This window comes from Molothrus ater, chromosome 3 (genome assembly GCF_012460135.2).
Source record: "Molothrus ater isolate BHLD 08-10-18 breed brown headed cowbird chromosome 3, BPBGC_Mater_1.1, whole genome shotgun sequence".
In the NCBI taxonomy this organism is placed as follows: Eukaryota; Metazoa; Chordata; class Aves; order Passeriformes; family Icteridae; genus Molothrus; species Molothrus ater.
Window position 1 is genome coordinate 55,418,572 of NC_050480.2, and position 23,518 is coordinate 55,442,089.

General features: G+C 37.7%; 1 protein-coding gene across 1 annotated transcript in view; it reads left to right on the plus strand.

Moving 5' to 3' along the window:
* The window catches only part of SYNE1 (spectrin repeat containing nuclear envelope protein 1), a 288,350-nt gene that overhangs the window by 169,685 nt on the left and 95,147 nt on the right, over window positions 1-23,518 (plus strand). The window contains 17 exon segments of the mRNA XM_054514453.1: window positions 102-367; window positions 1,172-3,332; window positions 3,508-3,845; window positions 4,516-4,660; window positions 5,661-5,879; window positions 6,745-6,823; window positions 6,826-7,006; window positions 8,602-8,767; window positions 9,075-9,230; window positions 9,430-9,582; window positions 11,947-12,129; window positions 13,599-13,736; window positions 14,998-15,183; window positions 15,873-15,995; window positions 18,108-18,294; window positions 19,529-19,668; window positions 23,070-23,264. Coding sequence (XP_054370428.1) covers window positions 102-367; window positions 1,172-3,332; window positions 3,508-3,845; window positions 4,516-4,660; window positions 5,661-5,879; window positions 6,745-6,823; window positions 6,826-7,006; window positions 8,602-8,767; window positions 9,075-9,230; window positions 9,430-9,582; window positions 11,947-12,129; window positions 13,599-13,736; window positions 14,998-15,183; window positions 15,873-15,995; window positions 18,108-18,294; window positions 19,529-19,668; window positions 23,070-23,264 — 5,016 coding nt within the window.

Sequence of the window (23,518 nt, forward strand, 5' to 3'; positions counted from 1 at the left end):
AGTTCATATATAATTTATTTATTTCAGAGCTTTTATTTAAGTTACATTTTATAATTTTGAATGCATGTTATTATATTGGGTTTTACTTGTATCTTTTTCAGGAATTCAGTCAGAAGTTGCAATCTAAACAGTCAGCTCTCACCTCTGTGACTGAGAAAATGAACAAACTAACCCAAGGACAGGAATCACCTGAACACAAGGAAATAGGAGAACTGAGCAACCAGTGGCTGGACCTCTGCATCCAGGCACATAATTTGCTCATGCAGAGGGAGGAGGATCTGCAGAGGACAAGGGATTACCATGATCGCATGAATGTTGTCGAAGTTTTCCTGGAAAAGCTCACAAAAGAGTGGGACAACCTGGCTAGGTAAAAAAGGAGTTGCATCCACAAAGCAAACTGTGCATATGTGCTGAAAGAGCTGTTTACAGAGTGTCTCTAAGTGGAAGCCACTAAAAATCCCTTTTTGCATACTTAATTAAAAGCACACCTCCCTTATTAATTATCAGGCAATTAATCCTTTCTGTTGAGATGAAGAGAGTTTGACAGGTCAGATCTTCAGTTTTTTGTCTTTAAGGCAAGCACTGATTGATCCTGTCTCAGGGTATAGCATTTCCTGATATTTCAAGAATGTTGACTATTTCATTTAAACTCTTTCATTTGTGGTGGTCCATGAATTCATGGTTCATTCAATGGTTCATTTTCACTGCATTATATCTATTTCACTGTGTTATATCTATTAGACTATTATATTAAAGCTTAGTAACTACTCCTAAATATTTGCAGCTGCTTTGCAAAGGATAAGCACACCAGCTGTGAGTAAAATTGTGAGTGTATTGCTGCTCCTGTCACTGCCATGAAACAAGATTCACTCCAACCTCAATGCTTGCTGTTCTTCATATGTGCAATATAATCAGTATGGTCTGTATTCATGTAAATGTGTATGGTCAGCCTGATGACCATTCAGCAGATGAAAGGGAAACTAATAAATTTGTGAAGTTTTTAAATTAATATTCAAGGCTGCTGCCTTCAAGTGAATTTGAAAACTGTAAGTCTTTATATCATATTGATTTCAGTATGCAGTGGGCTTATAATTAATCCTGACCTCTTTTAAAAGCCTATGCTGAAATAGCATCTAATAACTCATTTTTGTCCTGTCCTTTTTGATAACAGATCTGATGCTGAAAGTACAAATGTGCACCTTGAAGCTTTGCAAAAACTGGCAATTGCACTACAGGAAAGGAGATTTGCTCTGGAAGATTTGAAAGATCAGAAGCAGAAGATGATAGAACACTTGAATCTTGATGACAAAGAATTAGTAAAGGAGCAATTCAGTCATTTTGAACAACGCTGGACTCAGCTGGAGGACCTTGTCAAACGGAAAATTCAAGTCTCTGTTTCAACCTTAGAAGAGCTCAGCTTGGTGCATTCCAGATTTCAGGAACTAATGGAATGGGCGGAGGAGCAGCAACCTAGTGTCTCAGAGGCTCTTAAACAGAGCCCTCCTCCAGATATGGCTCAGAGTCTTCTCATGGATCATCTTACCATTTGCAGTGAGCTTGAAGCTAAACAGCTTGTTCTGAAGATGCTTGTGAAGGATGCTGACAGGGTGATGACCAACCTAGGGCTCAATGAAAGGCAAGAACTGCAGAAAACAGTGTCTGATGCACAGCACCATGTGGCTTGTCTCAGTGATCTGGTTGGCCAGCGTAGAAAACACCTGAATAAAGCACTGTCTGAAAAGACCCAGTTTCTCATGGCAGTCTTTGAGGCTACAAACCAAATTCACCAGCATGAGAAAAAGGTGATGTTTCCAGAACATATTTGTCTTTTGCCAGAAGATGTGAATAAACAGATCAGGACTTGTAAGAATACCCAGGCTAATCTGAAGGCCTTTCAAAATGAGGTCACGGGGTTGTGGGCTCAAGGAAGGGATTTAATGAAAGAAGCAACAAATCAAGAAAAGAGTGAGGTGTTAGGTAAACTGCAAGAACTACAGAATGTGTATGACACTGTTTTACAAAAGTGTAACCAGAGATTGTTAGAACTGGAGAAAAATATTGTTTCCAGGAAATATTTCAAAGAAGATTTGGATAAAGTTTGCCATTGGCTAAAACAAGCTGATATTGTCACATTCCCAGAAGTCAATGTAATGAATTCTAACACTGAGTTATACAGCCAGCTGGCAAAATATCAACAGATCCTTGAGCAATCTCCAGAATATGAAAATCTGCTACTTGCAGTGCAAAGAGATGGCCAAGAAATCCTACCATCTCTTAATGAAGTGGATCATTCTTATCTAGATGAAAAACTTAACAGTCTCCCTCAGCAATTCAATATTGTCACTGCTCTGGCAAAAGAAAAATTATATAAGGTTCAGGAAGCAATTTATGCCAGAAAAGAGTATGCCTCTTTGATTGAGTTGACGAGTAAAGCTCTGACCGAGCTGGAAGACCAGTTTATTAACATGGACAAAGCTCCAGCTGCTGTTTCAGCCAAAGAAGCTGTGTCACTCCAGCAAGCCTACAGAGATCTCTTAGATGAAGCCACAAGCCTTGCTGCAGCAGTGGATGAACTGAACCAGAAGAAGGAGGCTTTTCGAAGCACTGGCCAGCCCTGGCAGCCAGATGAGATGTTAAAACTTGCCACACTATATCACAAGTTGAAGAGGCAAATAGAACAGAAAATCAACCTGTTGGATGACACAATAGAAGCATGCCAGGAGCATGAGAAGATGTGTATGCAGTTTGAGACACAACTAGAGACAGTGAAAAAGGAGCAGGTTAAGGTGAATGAAGAAACTCTTCCAATAGAAGAAAAGTTGAAAATATATCATTCTCTGGTGGGCAGCTTGCAAGACTCAGGAAGTCTTCTGAAGCGAATAACTGAACATCTAGAAGCCCTTTCTCCTCAGGTTGACTCATCTGCTTATGAAACTACAAATCTCCAAGTTAAGGCTTGGCAAGAGAAGCTGAAGTCTTTGCATTCTGCCATTGTTGACATGGTGATGGAGTGTGAGAACAGACTTGTGCAGAGCATTGACTTCAAGACAGAAATCTGCCGCTCACTCGAATGGTTGAGGTGGGTGAAAACAGAACTTAATGGAACATTAAGTTTGGACCTCAAACTGCAAAACATCCAAGAAGAAATCCGAAAGGTTCAGATACATCAGGAAGAAGTGCAGTCAAGCCTCAGAATAATGAATGCCCTGAGCAGTAAAGAGAAAGAGCGCTACATGAAAGCAAAGGAGCTGATACCTGCTGACCTGGAAAACACTCTTGCTGAGCTGGCAGAACTGGATGGTGAAGTTCAAGAAGCTATACATATGAGACAGGTTAGTCCACCCAAACCATCATTAGTTTCTTGGTAACAAAGCTGAAAAATATGGTTCTGTGTCTTGATCTTTACAATCATCACAAAAAGACTAATTTTAGTAAGCCAACTGTCTTGGTTTTTTAAATTACACAGGCTTCTGTGATTTTATGTTTGTGACTCTCCTTTTATTTCAGGCTACCTTGAATAAAGCATACAACCTCTGCCAAAGGTACTACCAAGTGATGCAGATAGCAAATGACTGGCTGGAAGATGCTCAGGAATTTCTTCAGTTAGCAAGAAATGGTCTAGATGTTGAGAACTCTGAGGAGAATCTAAGGAACCATGTTGAATTTTTCAGCACAGAAAGTCAGTTTAGTGATCACTTGAAAGTGTTACAAGGCCTTGTGTCTGAGATAGAGCCCTTTTTACAAACCACAGCAAGCGAACAGCTGGTGCAGAATGTAGCTGCATTAGAGGAAAAGGCCAAAGGGACACAGCAAGAAGCCAAAACCCAGCAAGAGCGGTTACAAAGGTATAGTTTTTCTTTTTTTTTTCTTCTCTTCCTTCATTTTAAGATCACCTTGTTGGTAATGAAAGAAATAATCAGAACATTAGCTGACTTTTTTAATATTTGTGCTACTTTTGAGAGAAGTGTATATTGGGGATTCAGAGCTCTTGGATTCTGCTTTCTTTTCCGCCCTTGACTGACTAGTTGTGTGATTTTAAAGGAACTCTGGTATAATTATATTAAGCTTGGAACAGCATGGAGAAGAAGAGTAGGGAATAATTGTCCTATATTCACCTGACAGAAGACATATGCACAAATAAATGAAATTGAAGCAGTTACTTTGAACTAAAAGTAAATACCTTTTTAACAAACATAACTATGTTTCTTATTATTCCTGAATGTTCTGAATCCCCTAAGTTTTGGTAGGATTAAACCATACAATAGGCAGAGTCAGAGAAAAAGTCCAATGAGGCCTACTAAATGCTCAGCTGTGTTTTCTGTAAGGCATAGCTTAAAATCAGGAGCATATGCTTCTATGTATGCTGTTTTCCAATAATCTTTCTTTTTCTTGGAAAGTACTGTGTAACAGCAAAACTAAGCAGTTGCATTAGAAACTAGGTGCAATAATATTTCTGATTTTCAAATGTTTTTATATAGCATTAAGTTGTTCTTTCTGGAACTGTATTTGTTTTAGGTGTGCTTCTGAGTGGCAGGAGTACCAGATATCAAGGCAGAAGGTGATTGAAGTGATGAATGATGCTGAGAAAAAATTATCTGAATTTTCAGTAGCTAAAGCTGCTTCTTCTCATGAAGCAGAAGAGAAATTGCTAACACATAAGGTAAGGTACTGGTAATTGCATGAAATCCTTCTTTTTCAAGTGAAAATGAATGTATAGTATGTAGGTCCCTACCTGTGATAACATGAATTTGAGTTTTTAAATCTTTACCTGTAGTACTTAACAGTGTCATAACACACCAAGACATGTTTAGTTCTGTGCAAAACACACATTTTATTTGTGGGGTGACCAAGACAGATATCTTTAATCACTTTGCAGCTTGTTGTCTATGTGCCTATGACTGTAGAGAAGTGCAAAGAGTCAGGAGGCTCATAAAAGCCGTGTGTCTGTAAACCCTAAAATTACGTACCCTTCAAGAAAATCAGATCAGTAGAAACATCCATCTTCTTTTGATCATGGAACAAGACAGGGAGAGTTTACTAGGACATGAAGAGTTGGAGTTTAATATTAACTTTTGTTTAGTCTAAAAGCAAGAAATATACCTTAAAAAAAAAACAACTTACTTTCTCATGTTTCAGGTACTACTCAGTTGCCTTAATATAGACAGTCAGTGACACTTCAGGCATGCTGCCAGCTGTGTCTTGTGAAATCAAGAATCTCCCCTAAGAGTAATGTCATGTCTGCCAGGTTAATGAAGGTGTCTCAAATCCTTGGGCATTTAAAAAGTTGTTAAAGATTAACAGGACATAAATGTACACTTAACCACCTGAATTGCTTCTTCCATTTTTAGACTGTTTAGAAGTCCGTCTTTGCTATGAGAAGGACTCTGAATGCTTATTTTCATCCCTTTTGAGGGGCTATCAAGAAGAGAAAAGCTGGTTACACCAGATTTCTGCTGCTTCCAGAAGCTTGCATTTTGGACCAAGCAGCTATAGCTAATGTATTGCCTATGAGAAATAAAGTGAGACCTAGCCACCTCACTTGAAATGCAATACCTCCTCTTCATCTGCAGTGGATGGGGGTGGTTCACCTTACCTGCATGTTGAATGCTGATGAGTTGGCTTGTGGAAAAGGAAAACAGTGCTTATTTTTCCTTTTTCAGTCTCTTGTGTCCATAGTGAATTCTTTCCATGAGAACATCACAGCCCTAGAAGAAAAGGCTTCGCAGCTGGAAAAAATCAGCAATGATGCCAGTAAAGCATCTATAAGTAGATCCATGACAACAGTTTGGCAGCGCTGGACACGGCTCAGGAATGTAGCCCAGGAACAAGAGAAAATTTTGGAAGATGCAGTGCAGGAATGGAAGGGTTTTAATGATAAGGTAAATTCTAGTCTTGGTAAATCCTCCCTTATACATAGGTTTTCATTGATTATGCTTGCTGCCTTATTAATCATCTTGCAGTAGAGAAAACTGATAGCAGGAATAACTGATTTTTTTCCTCAGTTCAGAAAAACACAGCTGTGAAAGATCCAGGTTTAGAATCATTGCCTCCAAAGTTTGACTGTTCTTCTCAATGCATACAATGTATAGTACATACAGAGTTGTTTTGATTTCTAGTGCTTCTCTAGATTCTTTTCTATTTCCTTTCCTCAGATGTTCTGTTCTAGATTATGTTAACCTCTCCTTTTTTCTTCTCTCTTCTTCTCTTCCTTTTCTCTTTTTTATCTCTTTCTTCTCTCTTTCTTTTTTCTTCTTTTATTTTTCCCTGAAGAATATGAAGTTGCTCCTTTTAAGCGTAACAGTGAGGATAGTGCCTGTCACTGCTCATTGATCATATGTCTCTTCTTTCCCCTTATATCCTACCTCAATCTTCTTATCTGTCATTGTCCATTATTCATGCCCAGATATCAGGTTCTCTAGGAATGAGGATAAGCATTTTGTTAAATGCATGACTTGTGCCAAATATGGGTGTACCCCAGGGTAGAGCTCTAGTTCCTATGGAAATAAATGTAATAAATGCTAAAGATTATAAGAAGACACCCGTAACTGGACCAGAAAAAAATCCCTTAGCAAGTCCTGATTGCCTGTGAAGTGCAAGGGATCTGGCACAGTAGAGCACAAGCCCTATACCACAACTGTTTTACAAAATCTAAATGTGCAGGACTGGGTCTAGCACCTTTCAGTGTCAGTTTTACTAATTTCTTTTGTAATCTTATTATTGACAAGACTACGTCTCTTTCCATAGATTCGGAAAGCCACCATAGCTATAGATCAGCTACAAGGTCGCCTACCAGAAAGCTCAGTGGAAAAGGCATCCAAGACAGAGCTCTGGAACTCCTGGATTACCATGGCAGTTTCCTGCTGGAGGTGGACCACCAGCTGTCATCTTTGGGCCTGCTCAAACAGCATGCTGTCAGCATGCTTCAGGATGTGGAAGTAAAGCCTCCATCTCAGAAGGAACTACCAGTTATGCAAGAAATCAAAGCAATGCAAGATCGATGCCACAAGTAAGGAAATATTTTAAAAGATTCAGCAAAAAAATAGTACCTTGCAATTCATTATTAAGAGCTCATAATTTTAATATCATTAACAATTAACATGCCTAAATAAATATTAGCTATTATTTTTTAAATAAGACTCAGTTTTAATTTAAAATTACTTTTAATTAATCTTGAAATACCTTTTTTGCCATTATTTTTTATTTCCTTCAGAAAGAGTATGTTTTTTAAAATAAGTATTTCTTGCCTTGCATAATAATACTAACTTACATAAAAACTGCATAAACTGCATTAAAATTAAAACTGATTTTAAATACTTCCATTGTTTCTCACATTAACAGTGGTCATTTATCTTTTTGTATCCTCTTTTATTAGTTCATCACTTTGTTTCACTTGTTTGAAGCACTTAGATACTAAAAGTAGGTCCTGTATGACATTTACAGAGGAATGTAGAGCATATGCAAATGAAACATAATTTTTCACCTTGAGGCTATGCAAATGTTTATGCAAATGAAAAATATCTCCCTCTCATGTAGACAACAGGAAGTTTTATGTTAGGTTTTAAGACACATCTCTACCTCATAACTACACTAAGATACCATTAAGTGGATCTCCATGGTTGGAAAACAAGTTAAAATGAGAAATGACCAAATTGTAAACCCTGCACCAAGCCTGTGCAAAGTTTATTGTGTGTGTTTATAAATAACTATAGTAGAATAGCAATCCCTGTAGAAAATTTTACAAATCTGTTTTTCACTTACTTAAAATTGGTTTCTGAGATATAGGGTCTGTGATGACCTCCTGCTCATGTAAATAAGGCATGATTCATATGGGCAAGGTTATGCAAACATAAATGAAATATGGGAATATCAAAGATCCATGTCACATGTATAAGAGCTATGAGTAATCCAACAGAACTTTCATAGAGGTGTCAGTTCTTGAGGAAAGCGCAGGAATTCTGTCTTAGTGGAAGTGTGGAAATAGACCATGTTTAGATACTTGATCCATAACTTAACCTAAGTATTCTGCCAACGCAAATCCCATCAATAGGAGTGGAATTATCTCATATGATGTGATATCTCAATATCATATCTGCTCTGATACCATATCTGCTCTGTTCCACTCAGTAGGAGTGGAATTTATCTCAAATGTAAAATAAATTACATTAATAACGTAATTTATTTTACATTTTAGGTATCAATATCAGAGCAGATTGTCTTGCTCTCTAATTAGTGTAGAGAAATAAACAAGTGTAAGATACAGCTTTTCTGACCTATTTTAGAAGTTTCTTTTGCAATGACAGTGAATAATCCTAGTTCATGCCCTGCAATTGCCTCTACAGACAATCAGGGTATTCTGTGGTGATAAGCTCAGATGGAGGGATCTCTATTGAATACATTAGCATTTTTTCAAAAGAATTGCATGCCTGATGTCCAAACATGTAAAACCAAAGAATGGACATGAAAAAATTTAATTTATTTAAATTTATTTCTCTGGATGTGGTGCTCTTAATCATTATCTTTATTGTTCATGTTTTGACCAAGCAGTGTTTTTAGACATTGCTTAATTCTTCACAAATAGTTATTGTTTCTTTCTTTCTGAAGTATGCAACAGAAAGTTAAAAAAGGCATGAAGATGGTCAAACAGGAGCTGAAGGAGCGTGAGGAGGTTGAAGCAGAGATTAATACTGTGAAGTCCTGGATCCAGGAAACAAAAGAATATTTGTTAAGCCCTGATGCGGAAGTGGACATCCAACTCCAGGAGCTGCAGGTAGGCCACATTTTTCAACTTCTAAATCACAATATTTATCTTCATTTTAATCTGCTAGTGAATGTTAATAGTTTCAAAACCACTACAAATTCAAATTAGACTATATTCATTTAGTAATCCGATATTAATTTAGTAATTGTTTACTAAGACAATATTCATTTAGTAATTATTTGGTAAAATGAGCATTTTAGTAACCCACTAGATAAATTCATAAAGCATGAAGTAGATGACGGACTGTGATATTTTATTTTAAAGATGTTTAAGATGTATTCTCATTGTTCTTAACAATACTTTTTTCTGTCATTAGTCTCTCTTTGGTGAAGTTACTACTCATCGCCAGGCTGTTGAAAAACTGGCTGAACAACAACAGAATAAATACTTGGGGCTTTATACCATTTTGCCTTCTGAACTCTCTCTTCATTTAGCAGATGTTGGACTGGCCCTCGTTACTGTGCAGGATCAGGTAAAGTGCAGTAGATAAGTGCCAGGCAGATCTATAGTCTTTCTTCAGGTTTTATAACTTGGAATCCTGCTATGGCCAAACTGTGGCAACACAGAATAGTTTTATTACCTTCATCCTTTGAATTAAAGTTAAATGAAAATTATTTTCTTTTAAGGAGGAGTGATTTCTGATTATTGAATTTAATTCTTATTGTTGACAGATTCAAACCAAAGAAAGAGAAACTCAGCAAATCAAAACATTGAATCAAGAGTTTGATCAGAAAATCCAGGAGGTAGCAAATGAACTAAATACCATTCTTTCCAAACTGAAAAAGAAAACAAATGATATAACAAAAGCTAAACTTGAACAGAAGGTAAGACAAGGCTTTCCTTATATGGTTATGCCATAAATTTTTCTGAATTGGGAAGCTCACTTCATATCAAACTGTTGTTTGTGAAGACTTGGAGAACACAGTTTGTTAATGTAGTTCAACAGAAGAGTTATACAGAAATGAGGGTTGACTGAGGAGATTTTTTAAAAGCTATAACAGTCTTTGCAAACTGGCCTACACAGGTAACAGAATTTGAAGGAAGGAGCTGAGTTTTAAAGTCAGATGGACAAAATTTCACAGTTCCTTTTCAGTAATGAGTATGACTCCAATCTGGGAAAGCCAGAGGAACCTTCAGACTGCTCCTTGTTCTTGTCTGTACTGAAAAGATCATTCTTTATTTATGATTATTAGATCATAGAATTTTACTTGTAGCCCATCTCACATTTAGTTCAACAACGAGGTAAAGTACTACTCATGCAATTAAGAGTAGTGCAAAGGGTTCTTAGTTATTTTTGAAGGTTTTCTTAATCTTAGGTGTGTACCACACTCAGGAAAAATCATCTGTACTGAAGTGTAATGGCCAAATTAGGATTACCATATGAGAGTAAGGGATTTTGGGGAGAAGAGAGATGGAAAAGGGGTTGGCTGAGGGTTTGGGGCTTTTTTTTGTTGGTTTGTTATTTTAAGTAGGCAAAGATAAACTTGGCTGAATTGCTGTCTGAAATTAGGCAAAGCATACAAAATAGGAGAAGATTTAGCATGACTGGTATGTCATAAATTACCTGTTAATTTTCAAGATGTTCCAAAGTACTGTTTACTTTACAAGAAGTGTCACTAAACTATATCCCTGTGTATCTCCTTGATTTCAGTAAGAAAGCAGAAACCCAGTGAAATCTGCTTACTTATGTTGCATAAATTAAAACTCTCTGTCACTGGAGATGAAGTAATGTTCCAACTGCTTTTATGCATTTAGCTGATAGTCTTGAGACTGGGTTGGCTTTGGTTACAGCAGTAAATATTTTTATATTAACATTGAAACAGATTGTGAAAAAATAAAATAAAAATCTGTTTTAAATCCACGTGACTCAAGTCAAATGTATCCTTCTTTCACAAACAGCATATAAATTGTGCATAATATCTGTAGTAAATACATTTGTTTATGCTTGCTGTAATGTGTGCGTCTTTGTATTTAGATAAGCAGTTTAACATCTGTCTTTGTGTCTACATGTAGACAGTTATGTCTCCAAATTTGTGGAATAATACTGACTTATCATGATGATTGATCATATCTTACACTCTGAAGTGTGTCTGCCAGGACAGCCCTAACCTGAAGAGCTTGAAGTCACTTCTTGAAACACCTGTGGCAATGTTGTGAATGATTGCAGTTTAAATTTGTAGAAATAATTGGAGAGAGGCTAGGCTGTTTGTCCAAGCAGTGGGACAAGAGGCAATGGGCAGAAAGTGATGCACAGGAAGTTCCACCTGAGCATGAAGAACTTCTTTACTGTGTAGTGTCTGTGTACTGCAGCAGGTTGCCCAGAGAGCTTGTGGAGTCTCCCTTTACTGGGGATACTCAAGAGCCTTCTGGACACAATCCTGTGCCATGTGCTGTGGGACAACCCTGCTTGAGCAAGGAGGTTGGACCAGATGACCCACTGTGGTCCCTTCCAACCTGACCTGTTCTATGATTCTGTGACTTCTTTTTTTTTATTTTTCAAAAACAATGAATTTTTAACACCTTGGATATAAAAAACAAATACAAAAATACCCAGTAGCCTCTTCTCAAGAAACTGTAGCCCCAGAGTATGTTTTGAATCTATGGGAAACTTGAAAAACTTTTTAGGCTTCCTTTTCAAAATAATTGTGACTACGCTAGGAAAAATTGATTTTTAACTGTGTTTCTATTGAAACACTCTAGCACAATCAGACTGCTCCTGCATCAGGATCATGCTATGAAAATACAAGTTTAAAATTAAATTTTTCATAATCCCTTCATGAGTAACTACATTTTTATGAGTTTATAAACTTATATTTTAAGACAGCAATAAAACAAACCCCTTTTCAAATAAACAAAACTCCTTGTCATGGCAGTCTGTGCTGACAATTCGTTTCAGAAACAAACCCAGAAAGATGCCTGAGAACAGTTAATGTCACACTGAAGTGACTCAGTCCTTGGCTACGGGCAGGGAAAACGGTTATCCATTCCAGCCAGGAAGTCAGAGGAGAAAGACTAATGGCACATACTTAAGAGATGACCAAATATCCTGCTGTTCTGCTTCCCTGCTTAAAAATGGAAAAAACTATGGAGACTTTGGACAGGCTATAAAACTTGCAAGTTGGACTAGAAATAACCAACCAAAAAGCTACCACTTCCGGGATCACTGATTTTATTGTTTTTCTGCCTAGATCCTTGGTGACGAGTTGGACAGCTGCAATATAAAGCTGTTGGAGTTAGATGCATCAGTCCAGGACTTTGCAGAGCAGAATGTACCCCTGGCTAAGCAGCTGGCTAACAGGATAGGGAAACTCACTGCACTGCACCAGCAGACCATACGGCAGGCTGAGTACAGAGCAGCCAAGCTCAGTCAGGTATGATCTTAAATCCTTTCTGCTGTTTCCTCTCACAACCAGAGGAAGCATGGAAACATCTCATTTTTTATCCTGGAGTTATGCCAAACAGGGCATTCCTTGGCACATCTGCCTATTATTAGTCAGGGTTTGCATCACATTCCAAAGAGACACAGGTCAAATCAGAGGGTAAAATAATTCTCAGATGCTACTTTAACACCCTCTTGCATGAATCACCTGCTGTTTGGTTCCTTTGGTCCCCTAAAAAGATTGTAGATCTCACAAACAGTAGCATGCTGCAAATAGTACCTCACTGTGCTTCTCAGGTTCTCTGTTTTGTCACTCTTACCTATATTTGCAGCATTAAAAGCAAAATTAAAAAAAATATTTTGCTTTAGTCCCAATCCATAGAGGTTGAATATAACTTGTACATTCAATAGAAAAGCCTATATAAAATGGCCCCAATAATGCATAGTATTTATGCAATATTTTGGTGTTCATAAAGATGGATCCTCTGTGGTTCAGAGTCTCTGAAAATCTTTCTCTTTTTTTTTCCTTACTTGTTCTTAGCCCCAAAACCTCCAGCTAAAAGCAAATAAATGGATTTTCTATGGTTCTGCCATCAATACCCCGATAAATTATGAGTTCTCCTTTCTGCATGCATGAATTTGCTTCCAGAAGAAAAATTCAAAATATTCTTTTCAGTTTTCTCTGAAAAATTGTTTTTAAGAAGAGATAGAAAATTATTTTCAAATTAAAAACTCCTTCAAAGGTACTTGGTAAAGAGATTTAACATTAGGATATTTTTGTTCAGCATCAAAAGATCCACTTATAAAAATGATGGGTATTGGTACTGCTTGCAAATACAGTTTTGTCACCTCGGATTTGATCCCTCCTTTATAAGGAGGAAATTCATGAACATCAATGAAATTATTCCTGCTAAAAAGAAAATTGGAGCTTATGAGTACTTTGCTAAATAGAAATTGGGTTCATCAGAAAGCAGAACTTTTGTCCTGTATTTTGAAATTGTGCAACATTTCTTTTTTTGGGAATATGGCAGACTGAATGGACAAAGCGGACTGTAAAAAAAAAAAAAGGTGATTTGGAGGATGTAATGGAAAGAGACATATCAAAAGAAGAAATTGAGCCACAAACTGAAAGAGGAGGTATTTTGGAACTTACATATGAGGCTGAAATATGCACAGGGAGTGAACCTTCTAGGGATATATTTGAGCATCAATGGACTCTCACAGTGTGACCTACATTCTTATAGTGCCTTTTTTCCCCCAAAACACATAATCTTACTACTGAAAACATACCTATTTTAACTCCATAAATACATAGGAAAATTACTTATATAATACAGGAAGGAAAAGTTGTTAAAATTATCCTCAGGTTAAAACAGTGAAGGAAATAAAATTAGTTTTTTCATCCTCCCAGAATTGTACAAAATTACATCTTAGGCTTAAGCAAATTTTTCTTTCATCCAGGCTGCTTCACACTTGGAAGAATACAATGAGATGCTGGAGTTCATATTGAAATGGATTGAGAAAGCAAATATCCTAGTGCATGGTAATATAACATGGAATTCTTCCTCTCAGCTTCGTGATCAGTTTAAAGCCTACCAGGTGATTATGTGAGCTATGACATTTAAAAGTCAGTGTATATATGAAGTTATTTTCAAAGCAACAGAGTTCTACTTCCTCCTAAAGGGCTAGATTTCTTTGGCTGTTCTCCCAAGCCTTAAAAATGATTCATTGGCTTTGGACAATTGTTTTGAAAACTGAAATAAAGATATGTTGTAGAATAAAAGCATGTGATTCAAAGTTGATCTCCATGTTATTCAAGTTGTTTGGTTTCATAGAGGCTTTTGGCTGAATAGCGTGTCTGCACACTGTGATTCTATCACACCAAGCACATTATTGCAGCTCATACTGTAAAGCTTTAGTTAATCAAAGACAATTTTCAGTTTGGACTTTTCTTTCTCCATTATGCTAAACTGGAATAGCCTTTGTTCTCTTCTAATGAGTTTTATACCAAATATTCTCAAACTGATATCTAATGGAAGAGTTTCTTCCAATCTCTTCCTGAACATTTCACATCAGAGTAATTTGCTGTCCCTGTAATTGTGCAATTTGTTCTGTGTGTGTCTGTGTGTGGAATGTGTGTGTGAGATCAGTGGACTGTTTTGATGAGGTTGAAGCTTGCCTGGTGTTACATGACTTTGTGAAAAAAATCAAGGCATCATGATAATGTATCACTAATACCAATGTTATATATACATTACTTAATTGTCAGCTGCATTCTTGTACATAAGTGCAGGGTACTATGTCAGTCTTTGTATTCTGAATTGGAGCTTCCAGGCAATTTATCATGAGGAAAGCTGGAGACAGAATTTCTGCTATGGCTTTTTCCCTGCTTCAAAATCTGACGATATGGGCTTAACCAATGCCATCCCACACAATGCCTTGGCAGTGATTTTTTAGGCAGCATTAACAACTCCTACCCTGCTATAGCACTGCACCCAAGTGCTTTCTGCTACTTTCTATTAGGTATATGAGGCTTCCAGGACAAATCTTCTCCATAGATTGCATATATTATATTTTTACACACAAGTGTGTGTAGCAAAACAATAAAATTAATGTGTTGGTAAGTAGAGCTGCTGAAGCTTCATTACTTAATCTTTTGTTTCCCAGTCTCTATAAGCTGAAGCACTTCAGCAGATCTTCAGAACAAAGTGCATTGCCTAAGCCTAACAGGAAATCAGTGGAACTTAATCATAGGCTCATGAATGTGTACAGATTAAAGAGTTTGCAGAACAATATACTTAAAAGATATGTGTCATTGAGTCTCAAACCTGACATACAATTTGTCTGTATCTCCATCTAGAGCATTCTTGATGAGTCTGGAGAGATTCATGGTGATCTAGAGGCCATGAGCGAGAGGATTGATTACCTGGCAAGTGTCTACTGTACTGAAGGGATGTCACAGCAAGTGCTGGAACTGGGGCGGCGGACAGAGGAACTGCAGCAAATTATCAAAGTGCAGCTACCAAACCTCCAAGATGCTGCCAAGGTAAATGAAAGCAGGTTTTCTAATGCTAGCTGGCATCTAGGGTGATGTATGCATCATACTACTGTACTGAGATTATTATCAGTGAAGATAATCTGTGGTCTGTACAGGGCATGACTTTGTTGCCTCAAGTCAGGTGTCTCGCAGTGTTTGAGATGCTGCATTCACGTGCTGATTCAGATGGGCACAAGATTTCTGCAGTGCCCTTTCTGGATGAATATATCTGGGGTAAATGGTGTGTCTCAATAGCACTGAGCACCTATGTTTAGATACTTGAGAAATGTATTTGTTGACACTTAGGTTCTGCTATTTCCTTTATTCTTCTCTTAAATGTTCTCTAATTGCTGTTATTTATTAATTTAGATCAGTACTGGACCAAATCAGAATTCCATAGGCCTGCAAAGGAGTGCAATGAAAAGAATGAATATGCTTTTTCAGCTTTATAAAGTATATGCTGCATTTGAGATTGCAGTACTTAAGAAAAATAACTCTGCCTTTGCAATCCCTTTTTCTAGACTGTCATATGACTGGTATTTTTATTTAATATTTTAGACATTTAAAATTAACCGTCAAAACTATGAATTGCTTTTTGCACTGTATGTAAGGTGGATGTACCTGCAAAATCCAGACAGATATACTTATAGTGATTTCTATTTTTCCTCTTACTCATCCCTGAATCAAATGTGTTACAGGATATGAAGAAATTTGAAATTGAGCTGAGAGCCCTACAGGCTGCTTTGGAGCAAGCTCAAGCTACTCTGACATCTCCAGAGCTTGGGCATTTGAGCTTGAAAGAGCAACTTTCTCACAGACAGGTAAAAGACCAGGACCTCAAAGTTAACATTTGAATAATGTGATCTTGCATAAAGGATAATGAGTGTCAATGAGACTGCTTTTTGTGTTTCTTAGGTGTGTCACTGTTTCAGAGTGTAGTCCCAAATTACTGCCAAGGAAATAAGTGATGAAACGAGAAGAATCATTCCCTCAGAGGGAATGGTTGAAGTATAGTTCTTTATGAGCCCCTTCTTAGACTGATGCAGTTCTGAGGAGTGTGCATCCAATCCATTTAATCCATAGTTGTTATAAAGCCCAATTCTTATCTAGTGCTTATGTTCAAGAGTTTCTTAAAGGAAAGTCAATATTGTTATCATTATTGACTTTAAAAGGAAGTCAATATTGTTATCATTATTTTACAGATAGAGATGCAATGATATAGTTTGTTGCCAGCTTCTCCAATAGTAATCTGGAGCACTAGGACACAATTCAGGTTTCCTTAGGCCCAGTTACATTTTTGTATGCTTAGTTGAATTAATCTCCATAACATATCATGGCTTTCTCTGTTGCATCTGATCTGCTATGGAGATTTGTGAGTTTGTTAGTTTTGGTCTCAGTCCCTTAACAGAAGAAATAAGGCAATAAAGAAATATAGCTTTATGAGTTTCTCAAGACATGATTCTTTCTGCAAATATGGAGATTTAACTGTCTCAGTCTGCCAGTGAAAACTGGATGTCAGCAGGTTCACTGTAGGATTAAAATCTGCAGAAAAACATATGGAAGGAAGGTAAATTTGCGCAGCTTTTCCTTTTCATTAAAATATGCAGTCTTTATTCTGGGCACTTGCAAACAGATTTCAGAATGTAGCCTTGAAGAGTGTAAGTGAAACACATCACCCACCATAAGAAGAAAGGAACATGGAGGTTACACTGGGTTTTATGCATGTTCTTTGTCCTGGCTCTAGCAGATCTCACAATGCAACTTTCTTTTGTACAGAAAGGGGCTGTAGCCCCTGCCCACCTGTTTTACCAGACCAGGGAGGGGAAAGGGCCTGGCTGGCACATAGCCCTCAGGGTGCCTCTGGGTGCTGATTGAACAATGAAGACACCCTTTGCCAGCAGTATGGGGTCTGACAGAGTGGGACCCCACCTGTGCTGCCTGAGGAATAGCTCATTATACCAAAATTCTGGTTAGATTATCCGCCTTATGTCATGAAACTGCAAAAATAAAAACCAAACCAAAATCCTCTCATCAGTATGCACTTCAGACCCACTTAGCTATCATTCTGATCTGATATAAGGGAAGGGAAATAACCAAATTCTCTCCCTGTTTGCCTCATTGTCCAGCTGATTTATATCTATTGAATCTAAAATCTTTTCCTAATTTGCTAAGGCTCTTTTTATCAACTTTGCCTTTTCCCTTTTTTCATTTTTTTTTTTTTCATATCTGTACATACATTAAACTCCTCAGTGTAGATAAAAATAACAGTGATCAAATCTATTTCCAACCATTGCACTTAGACCCTTCTCATGCATATGAACAGTCAGCTTGAATGGACATCTTGTATGGAATAGGCACTATTCACAAAGGCATACAGCTTGTGAATATTCAAAGAAAAAGGTTTCTGTGTAGCTCTGTTCCTTTCTGTTTGATTGCCTTTTGAATTTTAAGCAACGTTTTCAGCCATGGCTTGTAATTTCTAAGTAAAGTTGTGAATGCAATGGGATTCATGTACAGTTTTGAAAATGTGCTTCTATGTCACAGCAAGGAGTTCCACTTAGATTTTAACACTGAGATGCAAGTATATATAAACTACTCTTGTGCTGCTTCGATTTGTGGAGTTGGTAAATCTATTTTCTCAAATCTCTTAATAGAAATACTTTTTTTACTTGGACACTTAGAAATAGGTACAACCATGCTTTTTAGTTTATTATTCTTATATCTAGTATATGGGCTTTCTGCTTATATAATCATTATTCTCATTTGACATTGAGCAACTCCAGAGAAAGTGTTTCTAATTACATGCAAGTTAAAAAATGGATAATAATTTTTTTCTATTGTTGCTTGAATGTACCATCATTTTTCTTTGGCTGCATGAAATGCTCTGGAGTTCTGAAAAAATTGGTTTATTGTGGCACTGACTTTGTTTCTAGCATCTGCTGTCTGAGATGGAGTCCCTGAAGCCAAAGGTTCAGGCAGTGCAGGAGTGCCAGAGTGCCCTGCGGATCCCAGAGGAGGTGGTCACCAGCCTGCCCCTGTGCCACAGCGCCCTGCGGCTGCAGGAGGAGGCCAGCCGCCTGCAGCACACAGCCATCCAGCAGTGCAACATCATGCAGGCAAGTGCAACCCCATCCCACCCACCACCCAGAGGAACTTGAACAGCAGCATACAAATTGTGATGAAAGCATAGAATTTCATATCTCTGTGCACTCCTCTGTTCTGTAGCACCATTAGGAGTTTCCCCACTAGTCTGTTATTCCTGACTTCAATATTCATGACCATGTTAATTGTTGATTATTCATCAGACTCTCCCCTAAGTTCTCTCCCTGATATTGCTATGATTTTTGTAATGCTGTTAGGATTAACTAGACAAACAGCTAATATACCATTGAATGCAAGTTAATTTTATAAGACATATATTCAATTAATAAAACTTATATAACATATAACATCAGCTGCTTCTGAAGATTACTTAAAAACTATTGAGTTAATTAACTGTGGTATAAAAATAATTATTTTTATTCTCTTTGTTTATAGTTTATATATTTTTTTTCTGATTTTGGAGTCATTCGATGTCTATTAAATTTGTATTTTCAAGTTTTGCTAAGTACGAGTAAATTAGATTTTGTTTGACTATTTGGATTTATAACTAAATATGTAAAAGGTATTTCCAATGAAGTGAATAAGCTTTTCTCCTCTGCTGTTTAATGATAGGAATATACATAGCATATTCCATAGGCTAGGGTGCAACTACAAAGTTTCAAGCTGGATAACAGAAGAGAGTTGATGGTTTAGGATAATTAATGATGCTTAAATACAAGAAAGGCTACACTGAAAATTTTAAAAATGGGTTAGACAAACTGCTTATGTATCTATGATAGAAAGAACTGATAATACATTGGTACGATAATTATCTGAGTCAATCTTCATAATTCTTTCCCAGTTGTATTTTCTGTAATATCTAAGTTTTTCTTAGAGTCACAAATGAACACATGAAGTGAAAAAGCAGATGAAAATGCTTTATAACAAAACCATGAGACTAAGCAAGGCTATCTTCTTGTGGCTGTGTTTGGTTTAGGTACTTGTTGGAATCAGAAGTTACAGCACCTTACATCAGAAATCTAAAATATCATGTTATGTGCACTGTGGGTTTGGGAAATATTTAATTAAATGAAACCATTCAAATCATTGCAATTCACAATATTTATGAATAGATATTTTCCTGACTATATACCTGCTTTGCTTATCAAGATATGAGTGCCAGATACTTCATGAGGGAGATCTATCATGCTTAGACTAAGTGAAAATTATTTTTCATGTAGACACTCAATCTTTTTTTCCCTTCTTTAGGAAGCAGTGGTTCAGTATGAGCAATATGAGCAGGAAATGAAACATTTGCAGCAGATGATCGAGAGCGCCCATCGCGAGATCCAGGACAAGCCAATAGCAACCAGCAACATCCAGGAACTCCAGGTCCAGATTTCACGGAATGAGGTATGGGACTCAAAATGCATCAAAAACATTGGGCTCAATGGCAACTCACTGACACAGACAACTTTTCATAAGCAATAGTCATAAGATAGTTGAGTTGCTTTTCAGATTTTTCTAAAGGCTAGTTGAGCAGGTAGGCTTAATCCCAGAGAGGGAGCTCCTGCTATTGGTAGAGTGTGGACAATTCATTTGTTTGTTCAGTTAGATGTATCCTAACCTCGGACAGCATTATGATAAACAAAAACATTGCATAATTAAGGGATATTTAACATTAGAACTTGATTGAGGAGTGTCCCAGAAGTCAAAATTCAGCAGCTGGTCAGTTAATCTCAACTAGTTTGGTGATCCATATGTACGTATGTATATCCTAAAGAACTTGTACATATACGCATTTATATCCTAAAGTACTTGCTTATTTTCATCCCAGTCACATTCTGTAAAGAGACTTGAATTTAAGGAACCCCACAATAGATTTGGAGGATGACTGCATCATTCACTCCGAAGGTTTCTTTAAAAATCTTTGTGGGGAAGATTTTTGTGTTGTGCAGTTGCGGGTCCTGCCCATAAACTCATGGATTGACAGCTCTTGCATAAATCACAATAGTCTCTGTGCAGCCTTCTTGCTGTGCTGGCTTGAGAGCTCCTCCTGAGCCCCGTTCACCTCCACCTGTCCGTTGTGAAATTCCTAGGATAGAAAATGCACCACTGAGCTCTGTGTGTCACTTCTGGCACCAGATGGCACCATTTCTTTACCTTTGAATCAAAGCCATCCCTCCAGGTGTGTAATATAGCCTAATGTTACATGTGTTGCTCATTTTCTATACAGTTGTTACAAGTGTTATTTCGTATAAATTCAAGAGCAATTTGTATACACAAGCACGTTAGGTTTTATTAGTATTGAATTGATAATGCTATTATTATCTAGTCAAATATTCTGGAAGAGCAAATGCAGGAGAGTGACCAGTGATTCAGGGTAATATTGCTGGAGGAAAGAATAATGCTGCAGGCAGTAAGGAATTAAAAATGGGGCAGCTTGAAGTTTCATGTACATTTGAGCAAGTTTAGTAGCTAGGAGTGGTCCTGAACATCTGCAGCAAGACAGCAGCTTTATGATAATGCACATTTTGCGATCAGCCAGAACATATAAGCATATTTTTTGCATATTTTTGGCTCACGTTTTCTTTGCTAAATACCTGTGAAAAAGCATAACATGAAGTGAATGTTCTGAATCATATCTTATTAGACTACTTCAAAAGTCAAGTCTATTGAGATGTTTGTTAGATATATTATTAATTTAAAAAGATATCAGTCACTACATCCCCTGTTAAAGGCTGTATGTAAAAGAACTTAAGGGGACATTTGTATTAGCTATATTTAGAATTAAAATAAGAGGAAGGAAGAAAGTAGAAGGAAATTACATCTTGATTTTTGGGAAGTTTGTATTAGTATGCATGTATGTAAGTAGATACCATGTCTACTGACCCGTGTTTCTTTAGAATTTCAGAGAAGAATGTGGGCAAGTATCTCCATACTTGAGAATTATTTTATTGGAAAACACAAAACCTCCTGGGACATTGCTTTTATCAGATGCTTTATTATTTTAATTTTTCTTTTCAAGTCATATTTTTGCTTACTCTTCCTTGTTTTCAGTTGAAAGAGACATTTTAGATATTCAGTGCATTGGACACCAATACCACGAGTGTCATTGCACTTGGTAATGTGAGGGAATAGAGTATACTGAATGACAATAATTTTCTGCTGAGGCTCAGATTTGTCATTTATTGAGCATTTGTGAATGACTGGAATTTGCAAAAGAGCAGATAACTATTCAAGCTGCTAGTCATTAAATTTGTGGCTTAATTTGATTGCAGCTTGGTTTTTGACTATTCTGCTTGGTGTTTTATAATCAAGACTTTTCTTAGTCTCCAAGGAAAGCTCTGGAGCACCAAAGAGAGGCCCTTTTGTTGCTAACATGACAGATGGTGACAAGGTGCCATTGAAACTCAAGTAGTGAAGTGTCATCCTCAGTCTTTGAGCTGTTTTAATTCCTAACTTGGTACTTCTTGAAATAAGTGTAGAACACTCATTTGTAATCAATTGTAATTTTGAAGAATTTTCTTACTGAAAATGTCATACAACCAAAAAAAGTCTTCTAATTTATCAGTCTGAAGCAGTAGTCTTATTTACTTTTGAAAAGATATTGTAATCATATATTATTCTGCCTACTATATCTTGCAACTCCTATTGCTATTTTTCCTTGAAAACTTGTGGGTTTTGAAGAAGTAAAAGGAGACATAAAATTAAGCAGAAATATATACTTGAAAAAATAATCATCAATTTAGCAGGCAAGCTTATACAAATGTTTTCACTTCTTAGATCAAAATTCTAACTTGTTACGGAGCATCTAGGGAGTCAGGAACGATAGCTTCAGCAGAAATATGAAACGCTTCTACCATTTTTTATTTGAAGTATATTAATTGAAAGCTTTGAAACTGGATACTGAATGGAGCAACAGTATATGGTAGGAGAAGACAAGACACATGTGAATAGTCATAAGGCTATTCATTTTCATCTTTCTTGTCTAAAAATCTTAAGCTTGTGATGGTGTTTGGCCATAAATACACCATTTCCTAAGCATAAAACCCTCAATAGTTTAAAATATAGTCTACTTTATGCTAGTTTCCCTCTTTTTAAAGAAAGGTTAGTCCTGTGCAGCTCAGCTTTTAACTCAGTAGACTTAGACAAAACTAAAACGAGATTAAAATACAGCTTATCCAAACAGTGACAAAAAGCGATACAGTCTGCATTTAATCTTATTATGTGACTGATTGTTCCTATCACTTTTGAGCCTGTTAGACCCTGTGAGTTATTGTTTGGACAATTCATTCTTTCTGGCGAGAGCTGAATGGGGCATTTTTTGCAGTTGTGGCCACTACATGACCTCATTTCCCTGGCACGCACTGTGCTGGGGAGCTTCATCTTCCTCAGATAAATGGAAGTAGATGGGGGGCGGGGGGAAATGGGGCAGGAAGAGTGAGAGACGCTCCCCTTTGCTGCAGCGTGCAGCTCACAGAGGTGGGCTCAGGTTCAGGCAGGATGCGAACGTGAGCCGTCCGTCGGTCATCCGTCGTCCGTCGGTCCGTCCGTCCCTGCGCTCTGCGGCGCGGCGCGCACGGAGCCTCGGGCGGCCGCCGCTCAGCTCGGCGGTGTCGCAGCGCGGCCGGACGCGCCGGGCCGGGTCCCTCGGCTGGCGACATCCTGCTCGTCAGCAGAGCGGCAGCGCTGCCATGGTATTGGCTGCGCTGGGAGGAGACAGCTTCACTCCGCCGCGGAAGCTGAAATGCTGCCGGTCCTGTGGCCCATCCTGGCTGCATCAGCACTAGGGGAAAAAAATGTTTTCTCAGGAGCTGGCTCAGAAGATCAAAGGATACCAGGAGCAAATTGCCTCTTTGAATTCCAAGTGCAAGATGCTGACAATGAAAGCAAAACATGCCACCATGCTGCTGACAGTGACAGAAGTGGAGGGGCTGTCCGAGGGAATGGAGGAGCTGGATTCAGACCTGCTGCCAGCACACGCCACTCATCCCTCGGTGGTTATGGTAAGCAATGCCTTGGTCACTGTACTCATTATCTGAGCTGCTTCCTCTTGCATCATTACAACACCCTTGTGCTGCAAATTGCCACAGCTCATATCTACCTTTTGAAATGGCTGTAGTGTGGCAAACCAAACAAGTTGCAGCTTCCCTTTTCTGTATTTTACTTTATGTAGGTTCTCAAGACTTGTTGATAAAGGCTGAAGTTATTTAACAGACAAATACGTGAAATTTGTGAGCAATAATATGCAAATATTGTG